At 39.9% G+C, this 25,442-nt stretch overlaps 1 protein-coding gene across 3 annotated transcripts in view; it reads left to right on the top strand.

Moving 5' to 3' along the window:
• Window positions 1-25,442, top strand: part of CPNE4 (copine 4) — a 244,239-nt gene that overhangs the window by 33,388 nt on the left and 185,409 nt on the right. For all 3 annotated transcript variants that reach the window (XM_049817053.1, XM_049817055.1, XM_049817054.1), the window contains exon 2: window positions 18,374-18,561. In XM_049817053.1, the coding sequence (XP_049673010.1) occupies window positions 18,382-18,561 (180 nt within the window). In that variant the 5' untranslated portion in view covers window positions 18,374-18,381. The remainder of the gene's footprint in view (window positions 1-18,373; window positions 18,562-25,442) is intronic.

Genomic DNA, 25,442 nt, shown 5'->3' with positions numbered 1-25,442 from the left:
GGTACAGCTACTGTATTCACAGTAGAGGACAAAATGAGTATCCAAAATCTTACCCTTGGGACAGAACATTGGCTACTGGAAGAAGAGTAGCCCGTCCCCAATTTCACAGGAGCTCTGTTCAGTCACAAAAACTGTGCATTTGGGCCTCGTAATATCTGCTCTGAAGACATGAGTTGTGTGTGGTTTTGGTTTGGGCTTTTTTTTTTTTGAGGCAAAAAGGGAAGAAGGGCTTTAGTCTTACCTTCTGTGGTTTGGAAAAACTGTCATTCTTTTTTGAATAGGCAGGGTCATTGGCTGTCTTGGTGATTACTTAGAGGTCATCTTTGAGACCTCCGGGCAACAGGCTGATAAATGAGCTTCATTGCTCAGTGTAGGGATTGTGTTTTGACTTGGAATTAGTGAAGTAGGAGACAGTGCAGTAATTTGTACCTAAGAATTTGTTGATTTTAGGTGGAGGAGTATAGGAAATCCTAAAGGTTGTTGTCTGGGTAAATACCAACTGTGTGAAGGGCAACGTGCTACAGCAGAAGGAAGTGCCCTGGGGAATTTGTCCTCCAACTGAAGCTATTTTCCCCTATTTTAAAATGTAGTTTGTAGAACAGATGTCTGTCTTGACTCCCCAGGATCAGGAGGGAGACAGCTAGCCAGAGGTGCTGCTTTCTCCCTCTTGGTCACTGGTAAACCCCATACTCACAGGTGTATTTGTGGTCTGCTTCTAAGCAGGTGGGGGTGTATAAGCATTCATGATCTTGCCTATTTGAGTGGTGGTAGGAATGAACTGGACAGGCACAAGGAAGTGCTAGTAGTTTTAAAGGGCAACAAGCTACCAGCTAATATGTAGCTCCTATTTTCCACACCCTTTCCACCATGAATTGTGCATTACCCAAAGGTTTGAGTTCTGATAGTCGTAGTGCTCTATCAAGCCAAACTTAATTATCTAAGGGATTAACCTGTCTCTGTGTGGTTTGACCTTGAATAGCAGCTGTGTATGATGGGATATTCTTACAGGGGTGAGTGATAAAGGAAAATAAATCAGAAAGTGTATTGTGGGCAGAGACTAGAATGATGAAAACCAGTGTAACAGTGAAGAATATACACAAATGGTTTCCCCAGCCTACTGTTCCAACAGCACCAGATGAGGACAGAAGCAGGACCACTCCATCCTCATTAACAGATGGGGAAGGTGAGGAACAGCATGGTAACTGTGTTTGAGGATGTCATGTTCTTGGACATGCAGAGATGTGTGGTTGAGAATCTGAGGTGCAGTTTGGCATTCTGCACTGGGGTAGTTTAAATCAGCTTATGCCTTGGGTAGTCTATTTCAGCCTCTTTAAAAAAAAAAAAAAAAAAAAAAAAAAAAGAAAAAAGATTGTTCTATTTAAATACAAAGAAGTGCTCAGTTTCCCTGGATGGCAGTTCCTGATTTTGCTGGTGCAGTGGTTAAGTACTTGCCATTTCAGTACCAGGTAGGATAAGGTCAGACAACTGGCTAAGCCAGGCTAGATTGAAATGCTTTCTCCTTTCCTGTAAACACTTGGGTTTGTTCTCATGTAAGCTAACTGACTGCTGTTTGTTAGTTAAGTAATGCAGTTTTACACATTTATATTTGTACGCACTATTGTGGTTTTGTACTGCAAATGAAAAAGATCTTGGAATAACAGAATAGGGCTGAATTCTTCCTGCTTGGGGTCTCTGGTGTGTCACTTTAGGAGTTTTCAGGCTGTGGGTGCTTGAGGGGCAGTATCAAAGGTTTCCTGCCTTTAGGTCATTATAAATTAAGGATTAATATTTCCTGAATTATACCACTGCAAATGGCATGGCTTAAATAAAATTATTTTTTCATGGCAAAAATGGAAATGTGCCTCACTAGTGGGTGAGAAATGGAGTGATACTTGGGCAAAATATTTTGAGTTTTCTTGTAGTGCAATTAAAAAGATGATTTTTGTGGCCTTTTAACCTTTGTTAGACAAAATGTAATCAGAAATACAATTTTTTTTTAATTTAAAGCTGTTTTTGAGAAAGCATTTTCCACTTTTTTTTGCAGGAAACTTCTGTGTCACCTTCTGTCTAGTTCTAAGGATAGTATTACTTCTCTGTTTGTAGATGGGGAGAACAAAATTAAGTTTTGATGTCTTGGAGCTTTTATCTTGCTGTTAGGGGAGTTTGAGGCTATTGTTTTGAAAAGAATACAAAACAGAGGAGAAACTGAAGATGAGAATAGTGGAGATAAGGCTATAGAAAATACAGTTTCTGCTCTGAGCTGACTTTTTGTTTATTGCTTTAACTACTAAGAAAAGGCAAGGCCAGCATCTATCAGACACACAGGTTCCAGCAAAGTTAAAAATTACAACCTATGTGGCAAATAAGAAAACCATAATGTTGTTGACAAACTAAGAGCCTTTATTAGAGTCTGTATCAGTAAGTTTGTTTCCACACTTCTTTTGGCCTTCCTAGACAATTTTATATAATGGGCAGAGTTGAATTGTTTTCATTTTGGACATCAGGTTGAAGCTAAGGCAGTAATTACTCTAGCAAACTGCTAAGTTTCATGCAATAAAAAATACTAATTGTAAAGGGAAGTAGATAAGCTGAGGAAACAAGAAAGATTAATACCCTTAAAATTGCACAGCAATTTTAATTAAAGTTTTAATTTTAAAATACTGCAGAGAGAACTTATAACCCATTTTGAACAATTGGAAAGTAAAAGCAACTTTAAATATTTAATTTTCTCATTGCAATCTTTGATTGAACAAAATTCTGAGGGGAAGAAAAATCTCCAGATACCATATGTCTGAGTTCAAATGTGTTCACTGACTGAAAGGAGTTATTCAGGAATTCAGAAATACCAAGGAGTAAAAGATAAGGTTTTAAATAGTCTTCCCTATTTATTACTGTATTCTACTAAGCCACATTTCTACTCAGAAACATCATTATAACAACCAGACTAAACTTGCGTTAATTTGTTTTACCTTTCTTGAATGTCCATTAAATCAATGCATGGGAAGTACTACACCCCCATAAAAGATGTCTGGCTCTGTATTAATAGTTACTCTGTAGGCAATGTGTTAATGAGATGTTCCAGAGCTTGCAGTTTTGTTCATAGGGATTGACCAGCCAAAGTTGTCATGCAAATGGCTTCCTCTAAAGTCATTTATGGATGCAGCACCTGGTTGGTATATGCTGTTTGTTTAATGTAACTATGGTCTTCTAAGCCTGTCTTCTGCTCGTAACATGAAGGAGATGGTAGTGATCTTTTTCCTTCTTTGTCCTAAATTGCTTCAACTGAATTAACCAGACCTTCTGATACACACCAGCTGGGTAAGTCAGTGAAGTCACAGGGAATCCTGGAAGGATCTGAGAACAGGCTTTGTTCAGTGTTGGGAGGAGAAAGCTAAGGGGATGTGGTCTCCTCCGTGCTCCTGTTATCAGAGAAGATGGAGCCAGGCTCTTCATGGAGGGATAGTAGTAGGATGAGTGGCAACAGGCACAAGTTGCAACAAGGAAACTTACAATAAATTGTTCACAGAGATGGTGGGCAAACACTGGAATAGAGGCCCAGAGAGGCTATGGGATCCTCCATCCCCAGAGATAGTCAGAACTCACCCGGACTGGACCTGCTTTGAGCTGGGCATTGGAATAGAGATGCCACAGGTCCCTTTCAACCTAAATTACTCTTACCAGACAATTTGCCTGCATTAAGTGTATTGAAGACCTAGTGCAATTTGATTTTAGCAATACAGTATCTGGTCAGATGTCGAAGCGTCAGTGACTGAGAATTAAAGAGCTCCTTTGCAGTATCATTGTCTAACATCATGTAGATATATTCAAACTGCTCTGAGATTTTTTTTTAGGCAACCTATCTCACTTGGAAGCATAATCTTGGCAGAAGCCTGAAGTGGAAAAGACAGTCATAGATTATTTACCATAGATGGAAAGAACATAGCTGCTCAGAGGCTGAAAAAGAGGAGGAATGGAAAAAGCAAGCTGAAACTTCATATCTGAATTAGCAGCTAAATAACAAATGCCACAGTAATCACTTGACAGAAACAGTTTTCTTAACATGTTGCAAAATGCCCATGTTCCTGAAAAGGGGAAAATTAAGAGCCAGCACAGAGGGCAATTGAGGCAGGAAATGTACTTTCGTACCTGGCTTTCTAGCTTGTGGTAAAAATCTCATGCAAAGAATTGGAATTTTCCTCCAGTAAGTATTAAATACTTGCCCATGCTATTTCTACCTTCAATTAAGTTAATGTTTAAGATATCTCTTTTTATGTGCTTCATTTAATAACATATTACACAAGTGGATCATTTGAAGAATTCTTCAGTGAAATATAGAAATAATTTTCATGTAACATCAGCAAATTAACATCTTTCTTTGATGTATTACTCTAATTTAATATCCCAACTCAGTCTTTGTTGATGTATTTACTCCAAAGATGAAGCAATTTAGAACACTAAATGGTATGACTGTGTATTCCATCTCATTACAAGACTTAGTGCAACAGCAGTCAAGCCCCTGGTTATTGTATAACCCAATTTTTGTAGAGGGCAGAAATTATAGGTAAAATGTGTATTTTGGCTCCAGAGCATAAAGAATGTCATACACCATTCACTGGGTCAGATCTGAATTGCTATATTGTTTGTAATTGGCAGACAGTGCTTATGACTGAAACAGCAAGATGCTTTTAAAAGGGCATACATATCTTTTCAGAATGTTTTAGAACTTTTTAGTACGTCTTTTCTATAGGTATCCAGGGCTGGATTTGATACTACAGATCTATATGAAGAAGCATTTAAAGATCTGTCACTGAGACTTTGATATTGTAAGGACATGCATTTACTATAAGCCATGTTCTCTAATGTTCATTTGTGTGTTTTGTTTTTTTTCTCGTTTCTTCTCCAAGCACCTTTACCTTTGGGGACTGCTAGCGCTAGAGAAGAAAAATAAAAAACAAGTCTTCTGCTAGTTAAGAGGAACAAAAAATAAGATCTTGGCTTCCATACTCATAAAAGCCTTTCAAATCTCTCTTCTGTCTGGAGTTCCCTTACACTTGCATAGACTAAAGCATGTTCATGCATTACACAAGTAGTTATATGAAATTATGACAACATAATTTTTAAAAAGTGATAAAAAACTCTGTTGGACCTATTTGCACTGGATCAATGCAGATCAGGGATAAGACACAGATAAGCACAGAGTACATGTTAAATGCCTTGTATAGTTGGAATATAAGACCAATTTGAGTATCGTCTGTTGGTACAGCTGCATTTTGGTTACTGTCAACATGCATATTCCTAATTCTAAAAATATGTAGGTATAGAGCCTCATGGCTATCCTTTTAAAGTTAAAATCCAGATATAAATACTTGAACAGGGAAGACATTGCTTTGTGCTCTGAGCAATAATCAGGTTGTAGTGTGTTCTCAAATTTTGTGCTTTCTTCAGTTCTTGGCAGCTCTCGTGGATACTCGGAACCCAGTTTAGTTATCACCGCTCCTTTTTGGCATCATGGGATATCTACTGGGGCTTCTCTGTGGGCTTCTACTCTTCTATGCTCTTAGGAAATATTAATCTCTCCATGAACATAAGGAGTTTGACTGGGCTTGTTTTGATGTTTGTGTCTCAGTGGTGGGGCCAAGAACATGACAGTACAAGTTTCTGTCAGTCAAATGCAGGGTGTGCAGCTAGTGTGGAGGGAATGACAGGCACAGCCAGATGTTGCAGCTTGGCTTCACACCTTTATTTTTACCAACACTCTTAAGCATCACTTCTGAGCGAAGTGCTGACAGCTCTTTTATGTGGGCTTATAAAGCTTTCAACTATGTTGGTATTTCAAACAAACCAGCAATTTGGACATCTACCTAAGCTATGCTCAAGTGAAATGCTTGTTTTCTTTCCTCTGTGCTTTGCTTATGCTGCTACAATTTATCCTTAGGGTGAAGATTGTCATCTTGTGGGGTCTTCCATCACCATGTAAAATGGACAATTACATCATGGTGACCCGGCTTTGCTATTCCTTATCTATGTAATCTCCCTGAAGCTTTGCAGTTGTCTCTTAATAAACAGTGTAAGAGAGTTGATAAATTTCTGTTTGGAGAGCAATCATATTCAGCAGAGGGCAGGTAGGGGAGGGAATTATGAGTTTCACAGGCTTGGAGAGGAAACCCAGGAGTGCCTTTAAACTCTCATACAGCACTATGCCTTAGATAATCTGGCCAGAGCTATTGCAGTTGTTAAGTGGAAACATCTGGTGAGGATTTCATACTGCCTCCTGTGTCACTTCTCCATTGAGTGCCATCACTACTGGCTTATTGGCGTTGTTTTCTGTGTGTCGTTTTAACTAGCAACTGCAGTGCGTGGTTCATCTACTTTATTGCTTTAAAGACAGATGAACGTAGGTGAAGCCATGAGCAGTATGTGCCCAGATCTTAGGGGCACCGCATGCCTAATGCGAACTTCATGAAATGCTCTCCTACCAGGCAGTGATGTCAAGATCAGCATTTGTTACAGTTCTTTGTGTGTGGCGGTTGGCAATAGGATTTCCATCAATACTGACAATAATACAAGTCCTTTTTTTTTTTTGGTGTGCATTATTTAGCAACTGAGAACCCCTTCCCTCGACCTCCAAACTCTGTAATAACTAGCGCAGCTGAATTGTTTTACCCTTTTGTTTTCAGTATATGCTAACAAAGGCAGATGGTGAGTTGCAGATTTCACAAGGAAGGAGTAACTCCTGTGTATGTGCATAGGTTCCTTTTAGAAGAGCTTAAGAGAAAATCTTTTGTCAGAGTAAGTTTTCTAAAAGATGTTCCAAGTATCTTACTTCTCATCTATATTAGTAGCTGACAACAAAGGTGTTTCTAATGTCCCAAGAATTCCTGAGGGAGAGAAACATTTGAAAAAACTCTCGTTAGCTTGGATTCCTAGAGCTTGTTTTCAAAAGTAATGGTAAGCCAAAGCTTTGGCACTGTGTCAGGAGGAAGTAGCTCCACTATAATGTCGCCGACAAAGCTCAGGTGCTTCCAGGGCCCAGGTTAGGGTCTGTGTGAGGCTGCGCTGTGTCTTGACACATTAGGACCCAGATTTGGTACCTCAGTAGAGCACTGTTCTGGTGGAGCATGGACATGCCAGCAGAGGAATGGCGAGGCACTGGCACCAGTGGTATGTTGCTGACAGTGTGCTGCAATTCTTTTATGAATCAATTTGATACCAAAAATAGCTACCAGCTTCTTCAGAGACCAAGTCTGTTATGGTATGGGGGAACTGTGATTGTGAAGCAATCCCAATAGGGAGTAGGATATAGCTCCATAGAGTAAAGTCAGACTAAGCTAGTAGAAATTAATCTGGGAAAGAAATGAACACTTCCAATATAAATATAATTTGGCTGGCAGAGCTGCTTCTCTTTTAGGATTGGCAATGTGTGCTTGGCCTAAGTCACATGGGTGATTCTTCAAACATTTGATCAAGGATCTTGAAAAGAAAATAGAAAGTAAGTAAATGACAAGAAGGCCAGAAAGGCTCATGTTCTAACTTAAAATAGTGCTACAGGCCCAATCTGTTGTCACTGAACCCCTGTTGCAAAGGAAGTGAACTTGGGACTGGCTCTAGTCAGCAGGCAAAGCCAGCCATTGCCCCGCAGTCCCCTGAGAGCGGGCAGGCTGCTCCTGGTGTGCCAGAGTTGTGGGAGGCCACAGGAGTTCTGGCTGTTGCTGAGAAAGGGAGCAAACTTAGGGGGTGAGCAACTATGAAGTGCGAGAGCAACTGCCTGCAGCAGCATCAGTTGCTTCCTCTCTTCTGCTCCTGTCCTACCTGACAGAGCAACTTGACTTTAAAGCTCTGCTCTAGTTTTGGGCTTAGTGTGGCCCCAAGAACATTCCTGTGTAGTAGATAAATTCAGTTTTTCTCACACTGCTAAGAAGTCCCGAGCCAACTTGTAGTAAGAATACATTCTGGTTGCATTGCAAATTGAGGAACTAAATGGTGAATGGGAAGTTCTTCCTCACTGTTGTCCTTGACGTGCCTATCTTTGGATTAGCAGAAGAAAGCAGCTTCTCTTGTAGGATCATTTTTATGCTGCAGGAAAAGCCGTTATGGCCATCTGTTGAGGAAAGTGAGCAGTTTGCAATATGTTACATCTGTAAATGGATAAACTCTTCCAAGCATTACATGTGTTTATATACATACTTTGGTGTAATTGAGTATAACTGAGGAATACAACTTGCTGCTACATTTCCAAGTAACAAGTGATAGGACAACAGGAAACAGCCTCAAGTTGCACCAGAGGAGCTTTAGATTGGATATTAGAAGAAATTTCTTCACCAAAAGGATTGTCAAGCCCTGGGACAGGCTGCCCAGGGAAGGGGTTGAGTCACCATCCCTGAGGGTATTTAAAGACATGTAGATGTGGCACTTAGGGACATGGTTTAGGGGTGGAATTGGCAGTGCTCAGTTGGACTCAATGATCTTAAAGGTCTTTTCCAACCTGAATGATTCTATGATTTTATGATTTCCCCGTAGCTGGTAGCCAGCGTGCTTTTGCAAGGTGGATAGTGGGTAATGGTAATTTCAAGTGTATTTTATGTATGTGTAGATAATAATACAAGGATTAATTTAGTACTCTTAGTAGACACTTAATCTTTCTTGTTGTTCAGAATTGGCTAATTATTTCAACAATTATTTTGGCTCAAATGTGTTCTGAAGGCTCTCAGCTGGGTTTATTTGATGGCAGAACTGACTGCTACACCTTGGAATGCTGGGATTATTTGATTTTATTCCAGGCTTATCTTTCTCTGAAGTATAGTGGAGTATCAATTAAACTTGAATTATTTAAGATTCTTGGATAACTAACTATATTGTAAGGCTTCAGAGTTCTTAAGACAAACACTGTTTTATTTTCCCTCTAATACCTAGTTGGGAGAACTGATTTTAAAAAAGCAACAAACATATCTGCAGAATGAATACACTTTTTTCCTGTATCTCATTTGATATATCGCTTAGTATAAGCAGCAAACTAAAACAGCAAAGCTAAGAAAATTGTAATGGCTTTTAGTGATAAGCAAATAAGAATCACAGACTAGTAGCTTTGAAGTCATTGAGTAGAGAGAGAATATTCAATTACATTTTTGTGAATTTTCTATGCTTACATGTCACTTACATTCACAAACCACACATGGTTTATGTATAATAGGTTTTTTTTTTCTGTGAAGCTCCTCAGTATGGTGTTGGAAGTGGATTCAATGGTCCTGAGCTTTTCCACGTATCAGTGCCTAGTCCCTGTGCTTACAGGTACCTATGCTTCAGGTATCATTTCAACAGTAATACAGCAGACTTTGCAGACCCAATAGCCAAACCAGTAGGCATATCTTTTACTTATTTGGTAGCCTGAATTTTACTGGGGCTTCATGTTATTCAGTCCTGCTCATAAATCCTCAGCTTGTGGAGTCATGTTATAGGACAGGCCGAACTTTGTTGGCATTTCTTTCCTTTGCTTTTTAAATACATTTTTTAACTTTTTTATAGTTGTGAGAAAGGGCTGTGGAACGTCAGTTCTAATGGCTTTGCAAATGGAAGTGAAATTAAGAATGAATCCACTTTAATGTTTTCTGAGATAAAATATGCCATTTTCATGATTTGGAAGAGGAACACTGGGACTGTTTAATGTTTTTGCTTGGCAGTATTGAGTTGTAAGTGAAGGATTTGGACAGGCATATTTAAGGAAACAAGACTGTGGATAAGAGGACAACTGTGGGGCTCACTGTTAGTGTGTCAGCATATAGATGAATCAGTCTGTTTTCTTTCTGGCTTCTACACTATTCTCAGTAAAATATATTCTGTTATCCTATTAAGACATCACACTGTCTTACAAGGTGTCACTTTATAAACAGTATAAAATACACACTGTCTGTATAAAAGCCTGTAAGCTAGCCTTGCTGCAGGAGAGGCAGACTCCTTGTGACTGGTACGAATCCAGTGAATGTAAATAAAGCAGACTTTGGTTAATTCTGTGAAAAATCTCTGCCACTTGTCCACTAAAAAGTATTGGTACCGCTTTCCAGTAGTGGAGGACTCTCTTGTCTGCATTTATCCGTAGGGAAGTTATTTTGATCTCTTAGCTGTTCAGTCTCCTGTCTTTTGTATTAATGATTTTTAGAATTCTCTTCTCCTGCATATTATAGCATTGTAAGCAGGAAGACAGTGGGAACTTTGTGAAGTAAGAGGTGACTGATGGCAATAGCTACATACTGAAGGAAGAAGGGAGAATCTTAGATTTGCACTTCTAGTAGAGGGTAATAGAATGTATGTATTTTAGCTGCTGACTCTTACAGGTGCTTTGCATTGCATCAAGTGAGTCTGACTTCAGTGGGGACTACACAGAGCATCTGGAATTGGACATGTTTGAGCATCTCCCAGTGCTCTAGTTATCCTGTGGTTTTTCTCCCCCTTAACTGAAATGGGACTATTTGTATAGGTGCAGCATGCTTTTTTACAGTGTTCTGTCATATGTTAGATGTCTCAATTTCTTTCTAGTGGCTTTACTTTCTCCCTTTATAATTGAACCAGCTGGTTCTATGGTAATGAGTCCTTTTGAACTGTCAGTGTGTGTGTATTTCCATTTACACTGCTGGCACTTTGTTCTGAACCTTCTCCCCTTCTGTCCAAATAAATTACTTACACTATCAGATCTGTCTCATTGTTCACAATAGCACTGCTGTGGATTCTCCAGATCCTCCTTCCTTACCATGTTTATTGTTCATTTTGCAAAGGACTTTTTCAAACTTTGGTAGGTTTAACGTTAATCCTCATTAATTGTTGTATGAGTCGGAGAATCAAAGGGAAGGAGGAAAAAATCATATTTTTAATTGCACAAACTATTCTGTGGATGGATCTAGCTAACCTATTGGCTTCTCATTATACAGTAATTTATATTGAAATTCATTTTGATAACTGGCATTTTGTCTGTATTGCTGTGATCATTTAAACTTCTGTAGCAATTTGTAACATAGTTGATGTTGACCAAAATACTTTTTTAATACTGATAGGAGGACACTCTTGTGCACTGATTAGAGATATGGCTGATAATCAGGAATCTGGAAGTGTGGTCAAAAATAAGTAATTGAATGACCACGTTTTAAGATTGTACTGATTGTTCACAAGACCTAAGTTCCCAAAGATGCACAGAGAAAGGCCAAGAGGCAGTGGTCATGGCTGCAATGAGGATTAGACATAAGGAAAAAGTTCATAGTGAGGTTGCTCGAACAATGTAATGGGTTACAGAAAACCCTATGCTATGATGAAAATGCTGCAGTGAAAAAATGTTGCTTTACAGAGGAAATGGAGAGCAATGAACATCAGCTTCTGTGGCTGATCACTGGTTCCCAATCATTGATGCACATTTGTAATAAAATAGGTCTGCTTTCTCTACCATCACTCTGGGCTCTGTCTTCAGTCCTGGGCCAGCCAGGTGTCTTAGTAAGTATCTGATTAAGCACACAAATATTAATCTAATCAACTTGCTGAATCAGGACCTCCTGATGAATTCCCATCTTTCCTCATTTGCACAAAGCTTATTTGCCAACCACACAACTGAATGAGAAGGAATTGGTTTGCTTTTCACAACCGAGGAAGCCTTGATGCCAACAACTGATAATTTTACGAGACTGGGAATTCCAAATCACATAAAGTTTCTTAAAGAAAAATGATTGCTTATCTCAGTATGATTCCCTGAAGGGGAGCTGGACAGGTAACTGAGAAGAACCTTTCAAAACTTTTCTACTTGAAAACCCAACATAATTTCATCCTTTTCTAAAAATCTTGCTCTTACTATATGTTGTGTACTTTGGTCTCACATCATAATGGGAGATAGGATAGAAGCACATAAAATCTTTGAGGCCTGAGAAATGCACATTTTGAAGTCACTGAATAAGTTTAGTGGTGCTTGGGTCAGGCCCCAAGAGGCAGTTCTGAAGCACTTGTAACCCTCTGTGCCTGATGATTATTTTTCATTATGGTGTTGCCAAATGATAAAATACACTGGACGAAGACAGGATCTCTTGGTGCTCTTATATTACTTGACTGCCCACTTTATTGAAATCAGTGGGTTATTTTCTCACTGACTTCTGTGGATCTCAGATCAGACCCTATGAGAAGTTTAGTGTACTTTCAAAATGGCATTTTATTTAATCAGATTCTGCTTGTCACTTAAAGGTAGTAATTTCACCTTAAAGTGAACATGACTATTTAGATCTTGATTTTGCGAGAGTTTGTAACATAAATCAAGAATTTAGAACAGAACTAGAGGAAACAACTTTCCTAGTGCTACAAGGATTGCATTTTTTAATAATGTAGAAAAGTGGGTTTCCTTCTCTTTCAAACTGTGAAGCACTAACTGTTTTCCAGCAGAAGCTGGTAGTCTGAGTTTTATGAATTTTAAGCTGCTAACTGTAGACTTGGTTTTCATTTTTACTTTTATTAGACTGTAAATCCTGGAAGATCCAGAAACTGTAGGTTCAAAGCTTTCTGTCTACAGAGTTCAGCTGCTCCTGTGTTTTGAATGCTAAATGTCTCTCCTGTATATAATTTATAAGTATAAATAAGTACGGAGCAGCTAGTGGTACAACATCCAGTGCTTTTAGGTCTTGCAGTCTTCTGGAGGCACTTACTCACAGCTCTTATTTCATATAACTCTACCATTAGTATTTCCCATCACATGCACATACTGTAAACATCATTTACCTTTGCAGGAGCAGAGTCTTGCTGTTTACTTTTGCAGAATGCTATTGCTTGTTTTTGTTTCATGACCAGGGTGCCAGTAAAACAAATGATTTGGACACAGCTCTCAACATATGGTGACAGGAAACCTACGACCCCCAAATTCATTTGCGTGTGCTTTGGTCTGGAGTACAGGTTTCTAAATAACAAGCTCTGTTTCCAAATGCAGAGCACACTGGTTACTGCTTTTAATCTCAGCACCTTTCTCATTCCCTGCTCATTTATTACCTGAACTGAAGGTAAGGCTGAGTGTGCCTGTTTCCCTGATTCTTCACCAGGTGCTGTAGAGAAGCAATCTCTTCGTACTTCACCAGAAAACTTGCAGAAAAGCTTTTTGGAGATTGTGTGTGTGTAGGAGAGCAAAATGATAGTGGGCAGAGGAGAAAACTTGAAATCTGAATTCAGATAACATCTTAGATTTATTTCATGGTGAATCTAAGGAGCCTACTTATAATTTTGCAGTGAGGTTCTCTAAAGCCCTGTGTGGATCACCACTTTGTAACAAGGTGGATCTGATTGTTTGTGAGCTGAATTCAAGACTTGTAGATCTTGGAGAGAGGCACGTACTATTTGTATTTCACATCACAGAGATCCTTACTTTTGTAAGCACTAGATGACTAAACATTTTTAAGCCATTCAGTCCCTCTGAGAGAGAAAGATGTAGCTGGGAAATATGAAATATTGGTTTTCAGTGTCATCCAGTTATCTAGCCAGGCACAAATTTCTGGACTTGTGTGCTGTTGCTTTTTAATGAAATATCTACACATAGGAGCCGTTGTAGTTACCAGAAATGCTGGGCTCATGTCTGTGTTTCAATTTTCTGCATGGTTTTGGAGCTGAGGGGCCCAAATCATAGATTAGTACCTACCTGTGCTAAGCATAGGAAGAACAACAGATCACAGAGACAATCTGTACCCTAAAAAGTTTATAGTTTGATTGTCTCCTGCTTAGTCACAGAGAAGTAGAGGTTGGAAAGGACCTATGCAGATCTTCTATTCTAAACCTCTGCTCAAAGCAGGTTGCTCAGGGCCATGTCCAGACAAGTTTTGGGTATCTCCAAGGTTGGAGACTCCACGAGTTCTCCGAGCAGCTTGTTCCACTGTTCAAATAACCTTGTAGTGAAAAGTTTCCTTTTCTTTAGTAAGAATTTTCAGTATTTCAGTTTGTGCTGATTGCCTCTTGTCCTGTCACTGGGATCTGCTGAGAAGAATTTGGCTTCATGTTCTTTATTGCCTCCCCATCAGGAATTTATATGCATCAGTAAGATCCCTCTGAGCCATGAATCTCTTAAAAAATGTCAAAAGAGCACATGAATTTATACTAAATGAGCTCTAAGTATGTCAAATGTAGAATATTTTTGAGGGAGCAGAACTATCTTCCAAGGTCCTCACTTTTATTTTGTATCCCATAGGGTACATGGTGCTGTCAAGGCGTTTCACAACTTTTGTTTTGTTTTTCTTTTGTTGATGTAGTATGTGCTTCAATTTCAGCACAGTGTACTTTAAGTTTTCTTCCAGTTGATACTGCCTTCTTCCTTGCTCTTTCACCATGGAGAGGTGAAACCATAAGGCCTGGTCTTGTTTCCTCATTCTGTGCCATCTAGCACTGATTAATAAGTTTGTGTGGGAAGATGTTTTGGGTTTGTGTGGCAGGTTTTTTGGTATCGGGGGAGGGGCTGCAGGGGTGGCTCCTGTGAGAAGCTGCTAGAAGCTTCCCTGGCTCCAAGTAGGACCTGCCTCTGGCCAAGGCCGAGCCTATCAGTGATGGTGGTGGTGCCTCTGGGAGAACAGGTTTAAGAAGGGGAACCCATAGTAAGTGAGGGGATTGGAATGTGAGAGGAACCCCTCTGCAAACACGGAGGTCAGTGAAGAAGGAGGGGAGGAGGCGCGTCGGCGGAGGGGATGCCCCTGCAGCCCGTGGTGAGACGGCAGGCTGTGCCCCCCCAGCCCGTGGGGGGAGCGGGGGAGCGGAGGCCCACCTGCAGCCCGGGGAGGAGCCCACGCTGGAGCAGGGGAAGAGTGAGGAGTCCTCCTCCCCCTGAGGAGGAAGGAGCGGCAGAGACGAGGTGGGATGAGCGGACCCAACCCCCATTCCCCGTCCCCCTGTGTCGCTGGTGGGGAGGAGGTAGAGAAAATCGGGAGTGGAGTTGAGCCGGGAAGGAGGGAGGGGTGGGGGGGAAGGCGTTCTAAGGTTTGGGTTTACTTCTCATTATCCTTGTTTTGATATGATTGGTAACAGATTAAATTGATTTGTTTTTTCTTTTTCCTCAAGTTGAGCCTGTTTTTTGCCCATGACCATAAGTGGTGAGTGATCCCTTCCAGTCCTTGTCTGCTCCCACAAGCTTTTCCTTCTCCTTTTTCCTCTTTTTCCAGAGGAAATGGAAGAGAATGTATGTAGCAATGAACCAGAAACTTCAGTAGCATGTGACTTATCAGTTAGTTCACTTACTTTCATATCTACATTATCACTTTCCTCTCACAGATGTAGCTCTTAGTGACTATTAAAGCCACATGGATATTGAAGGAATAATGAGGTTCTAGTGAAGTGAAAAAGGAAGAGTTTGTAGCAAAGAAAAATGAACAATTTATTCCTCCATCAATAATGTATGTAGTTAATTGACAAAGAGCTTCTTAGGCAATCTAACTTGTCTATGTTTACGTAAAATAATACCTTTTTTTAAGCTACTTTCAGTAGGCTCAAAATCTATTTTCCAGGCCCTCGGCTTCCTGGTAATGTGACATCAGTACAACAGCCCAAGCTGGTGATTATATTAAAAGAAGACTATAATGGGACAAAAGAATAAGACTATGGCTTGATCTTTTCCATTGATAAATTTAGAACTTGTAAAATCTGAAGTAATAGTTGTAGTGATTAAAAAGAAATATAATTTTATACTTACCCGCTGTTCTAAAAAAACAGTGTGTAATTATTGTGGGAGGAAGAAAAATACATCTCTCCCCCTCACTCTGATACTTTTCCCCCTTCTCCTTAGTGTTGAAATCATCCAGTTTAATTAAATCACCAACTTATTCCTGCACAAAGGATGACATTTCATTAATGATGTAAGATGTGCATGAGACAGAATTAACCCAATTTTTAAATGGATTTCAATTTGGAAAGGGCAACATGTAAAAATGTCTTGTAAATGTGTGGGATGAGCTTGTTGAGCAGCTTTCAGAAGGAGATGGGATTATAAAATGAATAATTAGACAACAGTCCTTCCCCCCACCTCAGTTTCTAACAGTCTTTTTGTAATCCCAGTCGATAAAAATTTAGGTACCTGACATCATATATTAGGGATATATTAGAAATAGAATGAAAAAAGACTTGTGATGATTGCTAGCAAAATACATATATATACACATAATTTTCTCTGTAATTTTTAGTTAAATAGTAGCCTTCAGTGGCTTCATCAAAGTTACCACCACCTTAATCTGTTCTCGTTTTGGAAAGAAAGCAAGAAGAAGAAGAAGAAAACCAATCTCCTAAACATTGTTTTGAATCATCACTTTTGGTAGCAGTTTTTCCAGACACTTATTGTTGTGCTTCGTTGAGGTATCACGTCAGGTCCCTCTTGCATGCAGGTCGTTGCTTCTCAACTTATGATTTTATCAGAGTTGTTACGATTAGGCTAGAGCCCAGTTCCCTCTGCTTGCCATTGCTTTCAAGCTAGGACTGTCGTCTTGCCATTGCTAACGTGAATTGAGCCAGCACAAAATGTTGTTCCCTACTCTGTAAAAGACTGAAATTTGAGAGGTGCTGGTCTATTTTCATGGTCAAGAGTCTTATCTAAAAGTGCATGAGAAGCTAAACTAGTGTATAGAAATACACTGTATAGAAGTTCAGTATGCTCTTTGGGCTTTATAACATAGTCTAATATCATTACCTTTTCCATATTTTTATTTTTGCTTTTTTTCTCAGTCATGTTTCTTTCCTAGTGGTAAATCCAAGGGAACGTAGTTTACGTGACAGCATTTACAGGTGACTGGGAAGGGCTGAAGGAGGCTATTTTGATCGTAGGGTGTCAAGCACTATGGTTGTGGCATGGCTTACAATTCAAGAAACCTGTTTTATCATAATGAAATATGCCTGTAGAGCCTGAGCTAGAGGGTTGGTTAGAGCCCATCCACACTCACTTCACTTACATATTGAACCCAGCAGGCTGGGGTTTTCACAGCAGATAGGTGGTCATATAGTAAGTTGTTGTATAGATTTTAAGAATTTTAAGTAGTTAATAAGCTTTTCTTTCATCTGCAAGGAGAGATGATCATCTGCCTCATTGTTCCCGCTTACACTCCTGAAGTTTCTCTGTGTGTATTGGACGTTCACACTGGTTTGCCAACTCTTCTTACTCTGAATTTAGAAATCCCTTTCTAATTTTGCCTTTATAATTCATAAGAAAACTGGATATTCCAAAGGTGTGGTTTTGTGGGTTTTGTTTGTATTTTTAACCTTGAAGAGTTGGGGAAAGAAAACTTCACTTTCATTTCCATATTGCCAAAATTTAACTTTCATCAAAATGGTTCTCAAAAATCATTAACCTCTTAGGACAGGGTCTTGTGGAAGAGACAGTGAAGAGGTTTGAAACAGATAATCCTGTTGATAATCTGGTAAAATAAATCTGCCCTCGAAAAGTGTGGAATTAATTTTTTGCAGCTCTTGTGTATGGGGTAAGGGAGGTGCAGGCATTAATCCTTGTATTAGGGGACAGGTTTTTAGGGGTTGGGCTGTTAAGCTCAGAACAAGTAAGCAAATTAAAGCATTCCCATATTCTTCACTGATGCAAAAATGCTCATATAGTGATTTTTTGCGAAGCTCTGTGTTAAAAATGGGGGGTTTATTGCTTCTGTTGAGAGCAAAGGCTTGAGCTACAAGATTGGTGGTGGTGGTGTTTATAATGAAGTAAGGGCTAGAGGTTCCCACTATTCCAGCAGTCTCTGTTCACGTAACTGTGACTCCGTACCCAAAAGGGCACACACAGTATAACAAGATTTGCCAGCATAAATATCCTACCTATCTGCTTAGAACATAAGTCTTGACTACTTGCTTAGGAATGGGGGGAGGTAATCATCTGCAGTAAGTGTGGAAATGGTGAAATGTATCTTGGAATTTAAGGTTGATATGAAAGAGGCCTTCTATGGCATTTACACAAAAAGTTTGTGTAAGATGAAGCACATGCTTTTTAGGTGGAGTATGGAGAAATAAAAGAAGATTGGAGGAGTGCTGAACAAATCTAATTTAGCCTTGTTACTGGAATAAGGTGTTGTCAGGAGAAATTCAGAACTACCATCCTGTCTGTCCTTTGGCCTGGGGAAACGTGGCTCTATAAGCAGAAACAGAGCTGGAAGTTGAGGTCACAGTTCAACCCCAGAGTTCAGGGGCATACTAGAAAATTTGATTCTGATCTTATTTCTAAACATACAAGATGATGTATTTCTTCTATAGATATTCCTTTGACTTTATTTTTTTTTCCCCCCTCTTGCTCTGAATCTCGTTCACAGTTTTGGGGTCCCACTGGGTACCAGAATGCTGCGTTGGCTTCTGCATGGAAGGATGGACTGTACTGTGCATGCACTGTTCTTAATGGACCTTTTCTCTCTTTCAGAAGAAGGAATGAAGAAAATGAGCAACATCTATGAATCAGCAGCCAATACCCTGGGAATTTTTAACAGCCCATGCCTGACTAAAGTGGAGCTGCGAGTTGCATGCAAAGGCATATCAGACAGGGATGCCCTCTCAAAACCAGATCCTTGTGTTATCCTTAAAATGCAGTCGCATGGCCAGTGGTTTGAGGTGAGTGTTTAAAAAAATGAAAACAATTCTCCTGATGCTTTAGGACTGCATAGACAAGCTGAGACAAAATTCAAATAACGAGAACAATAGAGAAGCAGCAAGTTGAAGCCTGTGGCATAATCTTGTAAGAGTGAAGGGAGATTTTCCATTAACTCTAACGCACTTTGAGTCAGACTTTTAATAACACTTCGAACTCCTCTTTGGAGTATAGATTAAAAATGAAGACGATTAAAGAATGAAGCATCATGAAACTTTTCCCTTTAAGCTCTCTTGTTTCATAAAAGCTATATAATAGCTGAGATAATGATAATGAACATCATGCGTTCCAATCTAAAGAAAAATGCTGTGGTAGAGAGGAGTATTTATTACTAGTTGGCAAGGAATTTGGTGACAGAGTAGCTTGATTTGCAAATTTTGAGCATTACAGTTGGATTCACAGTTGAAATTAGTAACTTAAACTAATGCATTTACCTTATCAATTTGCCTTGTATTGCAGATTCCATGTTTGATTAAAATCCCACTTCATGTTATTTTACCTAATCTTAGAAACCATTTGATTGATAAATGGAAACAGGATGTCTTAGAGACATGCAAATTGTAAATAAACAACATTAGAATGGAATGTAATATTTTAAATGAACTCTTGGTTATTTTACTTAAAAGTTACACTTGAGTGTTTGGTTAATCAAGCTAAAAGGTGTGAGTTTTAGTGGAAAGTATGTATGAGATGATTAGGAATATAATACAGTTCATTTTGAGTGAGCATTCATCCCTGTCTCTTCAACAGTTTCAGCATTCAGAATAAGAATGTGTTATCTATCAAAAGATGCTGTGAGCGTATGCAGAAAGCAAAATCTTAAATTCATGAGGCTTTTTTTAATTTAGCATTTTCAGCCAAGTTTGTCAGACTTGGGGGATTTTGCTCCAGTTATTCCAATTGTGTGGTTTTGACCTATGGACCTCTGAAACTTTTCCAGTGCAGGGTCAGCACCAGCATAGCAAAGTGAAGGTTTTTTGGTGGTATTCTTCCTCTTTTCTTAGTTCGCTGCTGTGGAACTATTAGGTAGGGCCCCGGTAGAAAACCAGTCTATAAGTAGAAGCAAAACTCTCACAATTGTCCTAGTGCTACAGCATAGGTGTCTTCATGTAATTGAAATTTAAGGGGATATAATAGCCCAAAAAAGGTATTTCTAGCTAGCCATGTAGAAAGAAGCATTTAGCTGCACCGTATGTATTCAATTAAATTGTAGAAATTAATGAAACAATGGACTGAAGGTCAAAATAAGTGAAACGCCCCTGTTTGGAAAGGACAGACTCAATCTTTTGGGCCATTTAAGTTCTCTGAAAAACCTGGAGTGCATTTCACAAGTTTGCCTGTGGCCAGTTATGACCAGGGTAAGTAGCTTTAAATTATATATTCTTATGTTGTAATGGAGATTCCTTTTATTTGATGTGGTTTTTAATTTGGAAAGTGAGTGTCTGAATAGAGTAATTCTTGCAGAACAGATCTCTGCTCACTGATATGATTCTCATCTTACGTCAGTTGTTCCTACTGTCTAATGAAAGTCCAGGGTATTCATTTTAGTATGAACAAAAAGGTTTTATTAGTTTATGTTCCTATCAGTGCTGCAGAGCTAATACAGCTCTGACACGATGAGCCTTTTCCTATTCTGGCCAGCACATTCTCAACAGAATTTTTAATTAAGTTCCAATTGCTAAGCTAAATTGAGCAAAGTCATTCAGGTGTAGCTGAAGACATAATTTGGCTGGAAGAATCTTCTGCTGATGACAATCAATGATCCAGCAAGACCCGAGACAGCAGACAGACTAATAATTTAAAAAAAACCAAAAACTAGTAACTAGTGAAGTGAGTATATTCCACATAGAAACCACTAAATGGCAACCCAAAGAGGACTGGAACTGAAGAGTTTTGCATCTATGGATTTAGTGACCTCATGAACTGTCTTAAATTTCCAGATACCTTAAACTCTTTGGAGGCTGGATGTCTCCAAACAGAATGTAGCAAAATCCAGTATTACTGAAACATGCACACTGATCAAATATTCTGGCTGTGTGGAAGATTTGTGAAGATGGAGCAGCTGGGTTGAAGGTGCCTGAAATGCAGGTTGTAGTCTGTATATGGTTGTGCTCTTGTGAATAGGTGCTTTTGAAATGTGTGGAAGGTACTGAGGACTGACTGCACAGCTCCTACTGGGCCAGGTGAAGCTGAAGCTGGTGGGCTTAGGCTGATAGGATTGCATTGTGCATGCAATTAGAGGTGCTAGGATGCGAGGGATTCACTCTACAGATGCAGACAATCCCTGAAAGTGAGGAATCTGTGCATATTTGTCTGAAAATTTTGATAAAACATGTCAGCCTGTCACTGAGGAGAAATTTTTTTCAGTTCTGCAGTATTGTGTGCGCATATGTGTGTGTTTGTGTAAATTATGCCACCCACACATATAAATATAGAATGAAAATATTCATCCTATTGTAGAGTGGGTAGGTGCTGTTTCCAGAGATTGGAAATGGTGTATATATATGTTTGGGGTTTGTTTTGTTTTGGTTTTTTTTTTTATATTTTATGTTATTTTATTTTAAAATGTGGTGGTTTTTCGGGGGGTGGGGGGGGAGTTCTTTGTTGGTTGTTTTTTTTAACTTGTTTTTTTTGTTGTTGGTGGTGGTTTTTTGTTTTGTGGTTTTTTTTCTTCTTTCAGTCACAGAATGGATGATGTTGGAAGGCACCTCTAGAGGTCATCTGGTCCAACCCTCACTGCTCAAGCAGGGACACCTACAGCCAATTGCCCAGGATTGTGTCAGACAGTTTTTGAATATATCTAAGGAGGGAGACTCCCCAACCTCTCTGACCAACGTGGGCCAGCGCTCAGTCACCCTCACAGTAAAAAAGTGTTTCCCGTTGTTCCTGTGTCTCAGCTGGTGCACATTGTCACTGGACCTGTCACTAGCTACCACTGGAAACAAGCCTAGTTCTGTTGTCTTTGTACCCTCCCTTCAGGTATCTCTGTATATTGGTAAGATCCCCCCTGAGCACTCCAGGTGTGGCCTCACCCATCCTGAGTAGAGGGGAAGGATTAACTCCCTTGATCTGCTGGCAATACTTTGTCTAATGCAGTCAAGGCTTGCTACCAGGGCACGTTGCTGGCTTGTGTTCAACTCCGTGTCCACCAAGTCCCCCTGGTTCTTTTCTGCAAAGCTGCTTTCCAGCTGGTCGTGACCCTTGGCATGTACTGGTGCATGGGGTTATTCCTCTGCAAGGGCAGGGCTCTGCACTTCCCTTTGAGCTTCATGAGGTTCCCGTTGGCTCATTCCTCCAGCCTGTCCAGGTCCTTCTGGATGGCAGCATGACCCTCTGGCATGTCAGCTGCTCCTTCCAGTTTGGTGTCATCTACAGACTTGCGGAGGGGACAGTCTGCCCCATCATCCACATCATTAATTAAGATGTGAAACAGGACTGGGTCCAGTATTGATCTCTGTGGTACACTGGTAGTCATTGGCCTCCAGCTAGACTTTGTGTCACTGATGACCAGCCTCTGGGCCTGGGTGTTGCCCAGTTTTCAGTCCACTTCACTCTCTGCTCATCCATCCCATACATCAACAGCTCCTCTATGAGGATCTTATGGGAGACAGTGTCAAAGGCCTTAGATAGACAGTCCAGATAGACAACATCCACTGCTCTCCCCTCATCTACCAGGCCCACATGTGCACAAATATACACGCATACCTCCCCCCCGCCCCTTTTCTCTGTGTATGTATGTTGATGCTGTCTGAAAAGCACTATCTCCAACAATCTAGAATTAAAATGATATATTGTGTCTCCCAGGAAAATCAGCGGGTTACTCTTTCTCTCACATGAAGTTTGTATTTTTAGCCTTAGGTGACAGGGTGTGATATAGCAGAATTTAAGATTATGCTATCCATATGTAATAAAAGACAACTTGCTGATCTGGGGCTGAATTTTAGCTCTTCTGACTTTAGTTTTAGGCAGGTACACCTGCAGGGTGGCCAAATGTTGTACTACTTAAACTGTTTAAGGTAATAATTTGATGGGTGTTTTCCCATACTGATTTGAATGTGTTCAAGGAGTTTAACTGGACTAAGCTTCAGATGGTGACTGGCTGAGTGGGGTAGTGGAATCAGGCAAAGGTACATGATGATAAATTCCTTTGCTCCAATGATTATTTTACCCACCTGCAGTGTGCATGTCCTTGTGTCATAAGTGTTAATTGCCTATAGCACTGCAGTCTTCAGCCGAGATGTGCTAGCACTGAAATTCTCATTAACTTCTTATTTCTAAGAAAGTAGCTTGGGCCTGTTCACAGGTTATCTGCATATGGCAAGTACACATCTTATTTTGAAAGTAGAGTAAGTTGCTGAGCTGTGTCTGGTCATATCAGATTTACAGGCAATCAGGAGGTGTAATATAGCCTGATGTAGCCAGATGGAACGTGATGTCTGTAACTATGAAAAGGGAAGATGAGCTTAAGAAGACAGTAGCCATGTTTGGAAATCAGGGAGGGCTTCTTGTAGCTGTATCTTACAGCTGTCTCTGGCAGGACATAGAGTATCTGCTATCTTGTGGATTTGAACAGCCAGCTGGAGTTTTTGCTTTTTCGCCTAAGTTTTTATTAAACTTGAAGTAACTGTAGAACAAATAAAGCAGCACTCAAAGATAACATGCAGTTACTAAAATTCATGTGTATGGAATTGTGTGAAATTTTTTTGATGGATAGGTTTGCTTACTGAAATAGTTTTGTTTCTTTTTTCATTAAAATACTATCTGAAGTCACGAGTTTGGTGAAACACAGCGAGCTTTGATAAAAAATGTGTAGGGCAAACCCACAACTTTTCATTTTGCTGTTTTTAAAATAAAAGTCATTAAAGAAACAGAACAGATTTCTTTTTCCTCTTTTGCTTTCAGCACTAACCCTGTACATCCATGCAGACCTTCATGCAAACAGACAGTAGAGACCAGTTAGCTTGGACATGCATGGAACTAATTAATGTGTAGAATACCAGTGGAGCCTACTAACCAGGCTACCTAGGAATCAAGCTATAGGAAGGACACAGTCTTGCTCTTCATTTGTATTTGCGTTTCCCCTTACTCCTGCTCTCTTTTTGTGTTTCATTTCTGAATTAATTCCAGTGTCCTTCTCCTTCCTCTGCCTGCTTGCCTGCCTCAGCTCCCCCTTTCCATTCCCAGCACCTACTGGCTCATTTTGCTCCTCTGCATATTGGAGGGTGGGGGAGATTCCCTTCCCCTTCCTAGCATGGGGGAAGGATCTGAAGAGAAGACCTTTTGAGGCAGACTTCAGCTACTTGTTTCCATAGATACCCAAAAGTGTGTCTCGGTGTTAGCCATCTGTGGCTGTTGCAGTCCGCTGCAGAAGCCAACAAGCCATGAAATAGGGGAGTCTGTGGGTTGACATGTTCAATGACTACCAAAGTGTTCCAAAATAACTACAAAAGTGCTATGATGAGGAAAAACCCCCAAACATATACACATATATAAATAAACCCAAATAAATACATCCTTTTCAGTTAATATAGATGAACAGAGTAATAGATGGAAGGATTTGGATGGATCTGAAAGTTTAATGATTAGAAACAAGAATTACTGCCACCAGCAGCCGTAGAGAATCAGGCTGAAGGCTTGTCTAACCCTGTCTTGCATCTGCTAATTGGTGACAGCAAAGAAGTGTGAGATCAGGGAAATACAAAAGTATCTTTCTGGTTTGCTCTGCCAGCCCTCAGCAATCTGCAGCTCAGTGAGTTCTTAAACAAGAGTTTGTATCTTTGTAATTAAAAAACATTGGTAGAATAACTTCCACAGCTTTGTTCAAATAATTTGAAAAGTTTTTGTATTTAAAATAATAAACTTTCATGATACTCTGGGACATAAGGGTTCTGCAGTGTCGTGGTTTAACCCCAGCCACCAACTAAGCACCACGCAGCCACTCACTCACTCCCCCCCATCCAGTGGGATGGGTGAGAAAATCAGGAAAAAAGTAAAACTCATGGGTTGAGATAAGAACGGTTTAATAGAACAGAAAAGAAGAAACTTAATAATGATAACACTAATAAAATGACAACAGCAATAATGAAAGGATTGGAATGTACAAATGATGTGCAGTGGGATTGCTCGCCACCCACTGACCAACACCCAGTTAGTCCCTGAGCAGCAATCCCCTGCCCCCACTCCCCCCAGTTTCTATACTAGACGGGCCGTCCCATGGTATGGAATACCCCGTTGGCCAGTTTGGGTCAGGTGCCCTGGTTGTGTCCTGTGCCAACTTCTTGTGCCCCTCCAGCTTTCTCGCTGGCTGGGCATGAGAAGCTGAAAAATCCTTGACTTTAGTCTAAACACTACTTGGCAACAACTGAAAACATCCCTGTGTTATCAACATTCTTCACCTACTGAACTCAAAACATAGCACCTTACCAGCTACTAGGAAGACAGTTAACTCTATCCCAGCTGAAACCAGGACATGCAGCTTAAGTGGTGGGTGAATAAAGTTACATGACTTGTATTTTTTGAACTTGCCACTTGCTGATCATTTTAAGTCCCTTGTTCCTGTATTGGAGGAGATGCTGTGAAAATCCCTGTTCATTTTCTCAGCACCATCTGGGATTTTAGTCTTCTGATTTGTCTGTGACTGTATATTTTGAAGATTAGGTATATCTAAGTCATCTAGGAATATGGATTAGTTTGGATGGTTATTTCAACCATGTTTATTTCAGAATGTTTTAGAGATGCAGTGCCAAAAGCTATTGCTATATTCCCATAGAGATTTTCAAGCGGTGATTTCGGATTTATTCTCTGCTTTAAAGAGCTGTAAGGCTTCACAGTGGGCTGGTTTATT

Source organism: Accipiter gentilis, chromosome 14 (genome assembly GCF_929443795.1).
Source record: "Accipiter gentilis chromosome 14, bAccGen1.1, whole genome shotgun sequence".
In the NCBI taxonomy this organism is placed as follows: domain Eukaryota; kingdom Metazoa; phylum Chordata; class Aves; order Accipitriformes; family Accipitridae; genus Astur; species Astur gentilis.
This window is presented reverse-complemented; position numbering and strand designations above follow the sequence as displayed.